Source organism: Natator depressus, chromosome 3, assembly GCF_965152275.1.
Source record: "Natator depressus isolate rNatDep1 chromosome 3, rNatDep2.hap1, whole genome shotgun sequence".
NCBI classification, from domain to species: domain Eukaryota; kingdom Metazoa; phylum Chordata; order Testudines; family Cheloniidae; genus Natator; species Natator depressus.
The window spans coordinates 43740812-43753019 of record NC_134236.1 but is presented as its reverse complement, the minus strand read 5'-3'; the positions used below and the strand labels follow the sequence as shown (position 1 = coordinate 43753019).

The 12208-nt window shown below is 41.3% G+C and overlaps 1 protein-coding gene across 1 annotated transcript in view; it reads left to right on the top strand.

The window, feature by feature from the left end:
* The window catches only part of CSMD1 (CUB and Sushi multiple domains 1), a 1960312-nt gene that overhangs the window by 1756339 nt on the left and 191765 nt on the right, over window positions 1-12208 (top strand). Inside the window, exons 43-44 of the mRNA XM_074947791.1 lie at window positions 5374-5551; window positions 11878-12023. Of these exons, the coding sequence (XP_074803892.1) occupies window positions 5374-5551; window positions 11878-12023 (324 nt within the window). The remainder of the gene's footprint in view (window positions 1-5373; window positions 5552-11877; window positions 12024-12208) is intronic.

Below are 12208 nucleotides of genomic sequence, written 5' to 3'. Positions count from 1 at the left end.
CCAAATAAATTAATAAAAATCTAGTTCACATTTATGATAGAAGTGAGATTGGCCTTGGCCAGTGAGACTTTTTTAGAGTACAAATGCCAGTATTTTCAATGCCTAAAGATAGGTATCTACATTCATATTTAGGCACCTAAATAAAAGTTCTGATTTTCAGAGATGGAAAGCACTAACAGCTCCTGTTTGAAAATTTGGTCATGATTACTTACTATATGTAACAGTGTCAGTACCCATATACTTACATTTACTGTAATTCCCACTGAGTCAGGGTATTTGCTTGAATAAGGATCTTAGCATTTCCCCTACACAATTCAGGATCAGTCCCATAGAAATATCAGTTCAATAAGCAATCACTGCTTAACATTTCCTGACACCTCTAAGTAACGTGAGGAATAATTAAAAAAAAAATCTGGAGCATTTTAAGCTCTGCAGCTTTCCCACCATAGAATATGCTTTTCTGATCTTTCCTGGTCAGTACAGTGAAACCTGTTAATTACATCCACCAAAGGGTTTGCTGTTTTCTGGCCCTATAAGAGATGGCTATCTAATGCAATGGAATTAATATTGAGGAACTCTTTGGGGGATTGATATTTAACTAACTGTTAGGAGACATAATTGCATTTAGCAACTGATAATTAGCTCATGTTCCACTGTACTTGGAGGAAAGGCCTGTAAAAAAAATACTGTACAGTATTGTACAGTAGTGTCAGCATGGTGTAAGTGGGCAATTTACTGTTGTAAGTGCCATCTTTAGAATGACACTTTATTATTATTATTTATTGTTATTAGTTTAGTTATAATTAGTTATAAGTTGGTAACACCGAGAGGCCAGAGCCCTATTGTACTAGTGCTGTACAAACATAGCAAAAAGATGCCGCCTTAAAACAAAAGTCTTTAATACTACTGTTCGTTAAGGATCCCATTGCAATTTTTACAGGAGGTGTTATCCCTAATTGCCTTGCAAAATCAAACATAAATCGTTCTATCTAAACCCCATCTGCAGATTTTTGCTATATATTCATTTTGGGTGCAATTCATGATAGTGAATAGAGCCAGCACAGGACTGATGCACCACAGAAGCCCTTGAAATAGGGCTCCAGTGACATTAAAGTAGTGCCTGGACTTTATGTTGTCTTTTTGTATTGAGGGTGAACTTCACTTCCTACCTAAACTAATTAGTACTGAGATTGTATATTTTAAAATAGCCATGTTCCTCTCAAAAGCTTGATGGTACTTCAGTGTTAACTGAAGTAATCTTCAAAAAGAACAGGAGTATTTGTGGCACCTTAGAGACTAACAAATTTATTAGAGCATAAGCTTTCGTGGGCTACAGCCCACTTCATCGGATGTATAGAATGAAACATATAGTAAGAAGAAATATATATACATACAGATAAGTTGGAAGTTGCCATACAAACTGTGAGAGGCTAATTAGTTAAGATGAGCTATTATCAGCAGGAGAAAAAAAACTTTTGTAGTGATAATCAAGATGGCCCATTTAGACAGTTGACAAGAAGGTGTGAGGATACTTAACTTTAGGGAAATAGATTCAATATGTGTAATGCCCTAGCCACTCCCAGTCTCTATTCAAACCCAAGTTAATGGTATCTAGTTTGCAAATTAATTCAAGCTCAGCAGTTTCTCACTGGAGTCTGTTTCTGAAGCTTTTCTGTTGCAAAATTGCCACCCTTAAATCTTTTACTGAGTGGCCAGAGAGGTTGAAGTGTTCTCCTACCGGATTTTGAATGTTATAATTCCCGATGACATATTTGTGTCCATTTATTCTTTTGCGTTGAGACCGTCCGGTTTGGCAATGTACATGGCAGAGTGGCATTGCTGGCACATGATGGCATATATCACGTTGGTAGAGCCCCTGATGGCATGACTAATGTGATTAGGTCCTATGATGATGTCACTTGAATAAATATATTTGAGCATAAGCATCCGATGAAGTGATCTGTAGCTCACGAAAGCTTATGCTCAAATAAATTGGTTAGTCTCTAAGGTGCCACAAGTACTCCTTTTCTTTTTTGCGAATACAGACTAACATGGCTGTTACTCTGAAACCTTGAATAAATATGTGGACAGAGTTGGCATCGGGCTTTGTTACAAGGATAGGTTCCTGGGTTAGTGTTTTTGGTGTGTGGTTGTTGGAGAGTATTTGCTTCAGGTTGGGAGGGCTGTCTGTAAGCGAGGACTGGTCTGTCTCCCAAGATCTGTGAGAGTGAGGGATTATTTTTCAGGATAGGTTGTAAATCTTTGATGATGCGCTGGAGAGGTTTTAGTTGGGGACTGAAGGTGATGGCTAGTGGCGTTCTGTTATTTTTTTGTTGGGCCTATCCTGTGGTAGGTGACTTCTGGGTACTCTTCTGGCTCTGTCAATCTGTGCATCATGTGCCAGCAATGCCCCTCTGCCATGTACATTATAATATATTTCTGTTAGCTTTGACAGTTTATTGACAGATCTGAATAACAAGAGTAAAGGAAGAATTGGGTGATCTTTATTGAACTAAAGCTTCGTCTGCTTTATAAACTGTGACTGAACAGTGAAGACAAAATAATAAAAAAACGTTTTGAACCAGAAAGCATAGAAAAGCATAACCTATACATTTATTGCAATATAATAGTCAATTACACATTGAATATTTTTTGTATAAAGCAAATAACTTTTTTTTAAAATATAAGCTAAAATGTAACTTAAAGGATTCTACTCTTGAAATTATATTAGTGTCAGGAATTATATTTGAACATAGAAATCTTCCAAGCTTTCTAAAGCTCCTTAAATCATCAGAGGCAGGGAACACTGTGGAGACAGCAGACCAGATTCTCTGGACCAGGCGGTTTATGCTTAGCGTAAGGCTGGAGGTCTGGTTTTCAGTTATCTGTGTGTAGCCCCAATCCTATGGCTGACAGAGTCTGTCAGCTGCCTTTGGGGGTTATTTAGGGAACCAGGAACCAACCAGAAGCAAGGGCATTTAACCAAACCCCTTTTACACTGGGCAAGCCAACCAAGGTTACTCCTCTACTGGCCAGATCCTCCAGCTGCCCTAACATCACACTATTTTCAAACCATACAGTGAGTGAGACATCCTCCTCTTGCCTCTTCCTCCTACATCCATAATAACATGGATTAGGGTGACCATATTTTCCTATGCTGAATAAGGGACACCTGGTAAAATTATTCATATTCAAGCAAGTTCAACGGCAATCAATCAGAACTATGCAATACAAACATCCAAATTAACATCAAGTTGACTGAGCCCCTGTTAAAAAGAAATACTGCTGAGTTGGATTCTTTTTTTTATCTTCTTATCCTTAAGACTTTAGGGTTCGCTTGGGGAGAGGTGACACACACACACACACACATTCCCATGTACCTCTCTCACACAGTGTGTGTGTGTGTGTGTGTGTGAATGTGGGTGTGTGTAGGTGTGTCTGATCAACCAACCCGACCCTCCTTACCCGGCGCTCTCTGCCTTCCATGCCTGGCTGGGCCACCAGGATGGATCCGCTTCTCTTGATACGTGGCACCATGTCTTCCTGAGGCAACATGTGTGTGCGGGGAGGACGCAGGGTCACATGCTCTCCCTCCCCAGATTTCTGCTAGGGTTCACATCAGAATGTGGCTAGGAGCAGCCTTTCCACACTGTGCATGAAGGAGGGAATGGGAACTGCTTCCAGTCACAGTGGAGGAGTGGGAGAGGAAGGGATGATCGGGCTCGTGTCTTTGCAGAGCTCATCTCTTTCTCACCCCCACCCTCCACCCTCCGCATTGTGGCTGTAGCAGCTTGTCCTTTCCTGCCCACACAGTGGTGAAAGGCAGCTAACACTTCCAGGCTGCTGCTGGCCAGAAACATAACCCAGACACCTCCTTTCCTCCACTAATGTGCAGGCAAGAAGGGGTTAAGCCCTAGGATGCAGTGTGGACCAGGACCCAGGAACCTGATTGCAGGGGCTTCAGCAAACCTGCCAGAGAGATGGCTTAGCAGTGGAGGGTGCCTAGGAGACAGAGCAGCCCCATGCTCCCTGGGGGCAGGACCCAGGGTGGGGTGTGTGTGAAGACATAGGGGCTGACTCTGTGGGTGCTCCGGGGCTGGAGCACCCACTGGCAGCTTCCCGCCCCATCCCCCTGCCCCAGCTCACATCTTCCTTCTCCCCTGAGCATGCCACGTCTCCGCTTCTGCCCGCTAGCTCCCAGCACTTGCCACCATGAAACAGTTGTTTTGCACAGCAAGCGCTGGGAGGGAGGGGGGAGGAGCAGGAATGTGGTGTGCTCACGGGAGGAGGTGGGGAAGAGGCAGGGCTGGGGTGGGGACTTTGGGGAAGGGATTGGAATTGGGACGGGGCTTAAATATGAGACTGTCCCTTTAAAAATGGGATGTCTGGTCACCCTAGAATAGTTTGACTCTGAAAGGAGATATGTCCAACTCTCCTGGACTGGAGGGAGTGTCATTGCAACTCAGGATCTATAGGGGTGCTTGAAAATGTGAAGATGTATATGTAGGGTGGAGATTCAAAAAGAGAACTTGCCTCTTGCATATATGTGTACACACCACAAAATAAAATGTGTAATTAAACCTCACTCTTATTTTCTACTAATTGACAATTCTAGCCACATATGGTGAGCAGATCCTCCCTATATCCATAATCGCTGTCATTCGTTTCCCAAGATGCAGACCAAACACAGGGCACAATTCTAAATATTCACTGCTTTTAAAGAAGTTAAACACACTTCCCTGTTACAAACTCGCCTTAGAATTTCATTGTGCAAGTATATGCTAATTTATGCTTGTCGCTTCATTTCATTTTTAAACATAAAAGAGTAATGAACACACAAACTGCAATTAAAGAATGGGGGAAAAAATGGAAAATGGAGGGAAACAAATTGGCATTTGTGGTGGTAGTGGAAGCACAATCGGTGCTTAACATTCCTTAGGAATTCTGTACTTGTTCTGTTCAAGGTTCCATTCTGGGGGAGGATGCTTTTTCATGGTGTGGTGGTCTGTAGATTGTGTGTTGTGCGTGTTTTTTCCCTTGATTTCCAGAGATTAAGTACAACAGGAAAAAATAATTTTTAAAAATGTGTCATAACTTCATTTAACGAATGCTGTACTTAAGCAATACAGTATTTTGAATAGGTCCTGATGAGTTTTAAGCAACATACTATGAAAGACATCAGGAATAAGTTATTTCTTAGAAATATTAATCTTCTTATCACTGAAAGGCATCCAACCAAGGAAAATTGTTCTTGTAGAGACTTTGATTATTTTGTTCTGCAGAACCTTTAAAATTTTGGGCCATTTTTCTATTCCATTTTTAACCACAATAAATGTATTCCTCCTGTTACATTTTCATTTGTTTTCTTTTCAGCTCCTTGTGGCTATAATGTAACCTCTCCGAATGGTACAGTTTATTCCCCAGGATTTCCAGATGAATATCCAAATTCAAAGGACTGTACATGGTTTATTTCTGTCCCTCAAGGCCATGGGATTTATATCAACTTTACCTTACTCCAAACTGAACCAGTGAATGACTACATTGCAGTATGGTATGTGACTGTTCAATGCAAAATAATTGGTGTCTGGTTGATTTATCCTTGACTCTGTGTCTGTAGCTCTGACGTTACTTAGTAGCGTTCTCTATGATGCAATGTAGGTTCCAAAGAAACAGAATGGTTAAGAATAAGGTTAAAAAAAATAGAACATAAACTAACTGCATAAATGGACAGAATAAGTTCCACATAATACGGCATTCTTGTAGTAGTGTTGGTCATAGTATATTAGAGAGATCAGGTGGGTGAGGTAATATATTTTATTGGACCAATACAGAAATTGGTCCAATAAAATATATTATCTCATCCACCTTGTACCCCTTATGGTGCAGGCAGGTGATAACAATTATGTTTGTTTTTTAGTTGATGTTTTGGTAATCTGACTTTTAAAATGAAAATATTAATTAAAATATAGGGTTCATGTTAATTTGAAAACTAATGGATATTAATATCATAATGCATTAGGCAGAGGAAGGGAAAATTTCAAAGCCCCTTTAGCCTCAATTTTTTAGTTCCTCTTCAAGTGCTTGCACGTGTCCACTAGGTTGTGCTGCTCCTCTTGCATTGGTTTTCCCCGTAGTACCTCTAGGGGCAGCACAACCCACCACCAACCTCCTCATGCTGCAAGTGAGGGTATAAAGGGCGGAAATGTCTCACCCCTCCAGTTCCTTCTTACCATCCAGGGTTGGAGCATTGGTGGTCCCTGTGAACAACTACTCAATCTACTTAGTGGTGGTCAAAAAGTTCTCTGGAGTTTTATTTTCTTTTAGGGTTTTATTAATATAAAATTTTAAGCTTATTTCTTTTGGTTTAGCCTGTTGGTTTTTTGGGGTGGAGGAGGTTTCCAATCTGGTGTGTCTCCAGATCCCGCCCAGTACCAGGGTAACTTATTCCTAGGTCCCAAGGATTCAAACCTTGCTCAGGCTGCAGGAAGGCTATGCCTGTTTAATGACTCTGATTCCCACTGCGTCAAGTTCCTGGGTGAAAGCCACATTACAGACAGGTGCTCAGTCTGTTGCGGCTTCAAGACTAGGATGGAGAAGCTGAGGGAGGAACACCACCAATGTATCCTCATGGAGGCTGACCTTATGGTGGCTTCAGAGCCCCCTTGATCATATAAAGAAAGCTCTAGAAGACTCCTTTCTGAAGTGCTCTCCCAGCTATGTCAGCTGAAAGAGGCCAAAGAATATCCTGGTCTCCGGGATAATCGTCTTTGAGGCTCAGGGAATCAGACCAGCTACTTTTCTGGTGGTGACAGAAAAGTCTTCCCTGATCACTACAGATACCGATTATGCCAGAGGCTTATGCCACAGCTAGAGCCTTATTATGCCTGTAGGTACCACTGCTGTCTTTGCTTCAGGGGGAGGATACTTGCTCGTCACTGATGCAGCCATCTAGATTATCAGCACCTGGTCACTCATCCATGGCACTATCTGCCTCAGAATGGAATGAAAATAACATGGTCTGTCTGTGGGGGTTGAACAGTAGTGTGGGTGTGGTGAATAATAGAATTCCTGAGGGTCATTATAAGGCTACTCCAAGGCCAAAGGAGGTTCATACTACTCCTAGACCTTCATAATCTGAACAGATACATCACAACGATAAAGTTCTGGATGGTTTATCTGGCCTCAATTATCCCTTCCTTAGATCCAAGAGACCAATATGCTGCTCTCGACTTACAAGGATGTCTACTTCCATGTGGCAATCCACCCTGACCACAGGAAGTTCTGTCAGCACCAAGGGTTTTTCTCAAGTGCGTGGCAGTGGCTACATTTTGCAAAGGGGATGTACATGTGTATTCTTATCTGGATGACTGGCTGGTCTGGGGCTGCTTCAGACACCAGATTCAGGCCACCGTTCATCTAACAGTGTCTTCTCAATGCACTTGGCCTGCAACTAACCGCAATATGTCAATTTTTTCAGATATCCAAGGGCTAGAATTCCTTGGGGCAGTTCTGGATTCAACATCTGCCAGGGCATTGCTGCCTCTTTCAAGGTTTTGAACTCTGTGATACCTGTGTGTCTCTCTCAAGAGGCATTCCCAGACTACTGTAAAGGATTACTCCCGGATCCGAGGTCACATGGTAGTCTCTCACACCAAAGTGAAACTTCAGAGGTCTGCAGACTAAGCTCAACTTGGTATATTGTCCTCAGGTTCACCATCTTGATAAGCTGGTTCATATTGCAGATACTGTGTTCTTGTCTCTGGACCGGTGGATGAGCCAAGACAATGTATGCAGAGGAATTCCCTTCTTGACCCCTTTCCCTTCCATGACTCTGGTAACGTACACCTTGGCCATGGAATAAAAAGCACATCATGGTGCAAGGATTTTGGACTTTCCTTGAAGCCAGGCTCCACATATACATTTTGGAGTCGAGAACGATATTTTGTGGATTGCAGCAGTTTGCCTGATATCCAAGGCAAGATGGTGTAGGTTCTCACTGACAACAGTGGTGTTTTATGTGAACAAGCTAGGTGGTGCCAGGTCCAACAGCCTTCACCAGGAGACAATCAAGTTATGAACTGGTGTACTCAAAGCTCGGTCAAATGCATCCCAGGGGTTCAAAATGGTTTAGTGGGTCATCTGAGCAGATCCCTCAGCTTAGACCACAAATGATCTCTCAACACAAATATTCTGGCTTGGATGTTTGTCCCAGGAGGTTTTTCAATCTGTGGACCTATTTGCAATCCATCAGAACAGGAAGTGTCCCCCTTTGTGCTACAGAGCAGGTCTCAGCCCAGGTCAATACTGGATGCTTTCCTATTTCTGTGGGACAGGAACCTCCTCTATGCATTCCCACCAGTACCTCTGATTCCTGGAATCATTATCAAACTCACACAGGATCACAACAGAATGATCCTTATAGCTCCAGACTTGCTGAGACAGACACATTCAGACCTCCATAATCTGACATCTCAGCAGCCCTTGCTGTTGTCAGTGACCAAAGACCTCCCGGTGCAGCACCATGGATGAGTGCTGCATCCAACTCCTCAAGTGCTGCACTTCACATTAGTGCCTGAGTATGGAGAAAGCACATTGCTCAGCAGCTGTCCAGAATGTTCTTATTATTAGTAGCAAACATTGCAACAGAGCTACTTACCTGAGTAAGCGGAATTCTCCCACACAGACTAGCATTCAGACAATCCTTCAATATCTTTTGAAACTTGAGTTGGGTTTAGCATTCAGGTCAGGGTGCATCTACTGGCTAGTTCAGCTTTTAATCCTTGAATAAAACTGTCTCTACTCACCCCATCATGACCAGTTTCTTGAAAGGTCTTGATTGTTTCTGCTGTTCAGAGAACTAATGCCTTCCTGGACTTGAATCTAATGTCATCTGTGCTTATGGACCCTCCTTTTAAGCCCTTGGTATCATGTTATTTTCTGTGCCTATCAGCAAAGGCAGCATTTTTAATGGTCAGCACTTTTGTCAGGAGGATAGATGAACTAAATGTGTTGGTCACATATCCACCATACACAGCTTTCTACAAGGGCAAAGACTAGCTTAGACTGCACCTTAAGTTCCTCTCTAAGGTGGTCTCTGACTTCCACATGAACCAATCTATTTACCTGCTAGTTTTTTTTCCCAAAGCCACATGCACACAGAGATGAGAGGAGACTCCACACCCTCGATGTTTATCGCACATTGGCTTTTTACCTGGATAAAACAAAGCCCTTCCAGGTCTCTTCCTAGCTTTTTGTATCTGAAGCAGTATATATGAGAGGTCATCCAATAACAACTCAGACTCCCCAGGTGGATCACCCAGTGCATCACAATGGCTTTTACTGCTAAGGGAGTAATAGACCCATGGCACATTCACAAAGAGCACAAATTCGACTGCATTTCTGGCACATATCCCAGTTGTAGACATCTGACAAGCAGTGACATGGTCCTCAATCCGTATTTCCAGCAGTCATTATTCACTGTCTGCTGCTTCAAGGCAAGGTGGTCGAACTGTTCCTCTTCAGAGGAGACTCCAAATCTCATCTTCTGGGGTAACAACTTGGGAGTCATCGACAATGTAATGACATATGCAAGCACTCGAAGAAAAAATGGTTACTTATCTTCTCATAACTGTATTCTTCAAGATGTTTTGCATATGTTCATTACACAGTGCACCCTCCTTCCCCAGCACATGAGAGTCTACCATTAGGTTCCAGTGCGAAGAAACTGGAGGAGGGATGGAGAATCTCTATCCTTTATATCCTCACTTGCAGCACAAGGAGCTTGGAGATATGCGGGGTCACCCCATAGGTACTGCTAGGCAAAATTATCTGGCACTGCTCCATGAGGCGCACACATGCCTACAGTATGATGGACATATCCAACACACCTCAAAGAACCACTGTTGCAAGAAGAAAAGGAGTACTTGTGGCACCTTAGAGACTAACAAATTTATTAGAGCATAAGCTTTCGTGAGCTACAGCTCACTTCATCGGATGCATACAGTGGAAAATACAGTGGGGAGATTTTATATACACAGAGAACATGAAACAATGGGTGTTACCATACAAACTGTAACAAGAATGACCATGAAAGGTGAGCTATTTTCAGCAGGAGAGCGGGGGGGAGGGGGAGGACACCTTTTGTAGTGATAATCAAGGTGGGCCATTTCCAGCACCTTACAAGAACAGTAGGAGGGGAAATAAACAAAAATCTCCCCACTATATTTTGCACTGTATGCATCCAATGAAGTGAGCTGTAGCTCACGAAAGCTTATACTCTAATAAATTTGTTAGTCTCTAAGGTGCCACAAGTACTCCTTTTCTTTTTACGGATACAGACTAACACGGCTGCTACTCTGAAATCTGTTGCAAGAAGGTAAGTAACAGCGGTTGGTTTTATTTTAATTTTATTTATTTATAGTTGTCATTAGTGGCATCATGTATTTATGTTAGGATGTGGTCAATTTCCAAGCAGGTACTGGAACGAATAGTGATAAATGCATTAAACACACTTGACAAATGACAACTGTATACATAATATCTTATGCACTCTTTAAAACATAGTTCATGGATACTCTGGTTTTATATATATAATATATTTGTCTGTGATCAGGAGGTTAACTTGATAGGTTTAGGATAAACAAGACCTGAATTAATACACTGGCTTCTTATTTGTGAGAAGTTGAACTGAACTCATCATAGACTGAAGTGAGCAAATATCCTTCTAATCTAAAGATAGTGAAAGGGCAGAAGCTAAATGATTTCTGGAGTATAGTGTTGTAAAGTACACATCACAAAAGCTTCTTGATTCAGCTTGGGTTCAGCAGGTGTAACCTACAGAGAACCCACCAAAGAAGTGTTCTAGAGGTTGGAAAATGAAAACAGTGTTTTAATTGTTCAGACTTTTTGGCTGAAATGTTTTTACATAATGATACTCAAAATGAAAGTAGCTTAATATTATATATGTGTGTTTGTGTGTGTGTGTGTATATATATATATATATATATATAAAATACACATCACAAAAGCTTCTTGATTCAGCTTGCGTTCAGCAGGTGTAACCTGTATAACACTTGTATAATATTAAGCTGCTTTCATTTTGAGTATCATTATGTAAAAACATTTCAGCTAAAAAGTCAGAACAAATAAAACACTGTTTTCACTTTCCAACCTCTAGAACACTTCTTTGGTGGGTCCTCTGTAGGTTACACCTGCTGAACCCAAGCTGAATCAAGAAGCTTTTGTGATGTGTACTTTACATATACATACTTTACTTTATATATATATTCGGTGTCTGTCCTGCTGTTGTGTGATGCAGAACTCTTATTTGATTTCTTAGCACATTTGTACAGCAGTTGGGAATGAATGGCAATCATGAACAAAAGTGTCATCCTGCAAACCCTTACTCCCTTGATTGTACTGGGACTACTGGCATAAAAAAGGCTTGCAGGATTTGACATGTAGGCAATAAAGGTATCATGTGATTTCAAGAGTTCTCCAGATATGTAAAATTGTTTATTTTTTGAGGTACAACAGATTTATGTGTGAAACATAGGAAGGGAAAAGAATGGAAGAGAGGTGTAGAAAACCCAGGATTCTAAAGGTAGCCTGTAGATATCTTACCTATGCAAAAATTAAAGTGACTACTGCATGCATTTTTCCCAACCTTCTCTCAAAGGGTCAGGCTTTGATGTTAGAAAAAATATTCAACATTGCCTTCATAGACTGAATATAAATTGAAACTACCTCAACCACAGTAGTTAGGATTAACTTGCTTTCTCAAAGATTTAGTCTGCTGTCAAAAGAAAATAGATTGTTAATTTAAATTTTAATTATATAGGTTTTTACTAAGACTACTTTCTTTCCTTTGATCCCTAGGGATGGTCCTGACCAAAATTCACCTCAGCTGGGTGTTTTCAGTGGGAACACAGCTCTTGAAACAGCTTACAGCTCGACCAATCAAGTGCTTCTCAAATTTCACAGTGACTTCTCAACTGGAGGGTTCTTTGTCCTCAATTTCCATGGTCAGTCTGCTTCCTGGGAACATATAGTTTTGCAGATCAGTTTGTGGATTTTATGAATATTTCCTAACCATGATGTCCGTATTGAGCAAATAAATTAATCATGTTTAATTGGCCTGCTATTTTAATGTAGTAGTACAGATTTTCATGCACATTTTTTGAATTCTTTAGGTCTGAGTCTGATATTT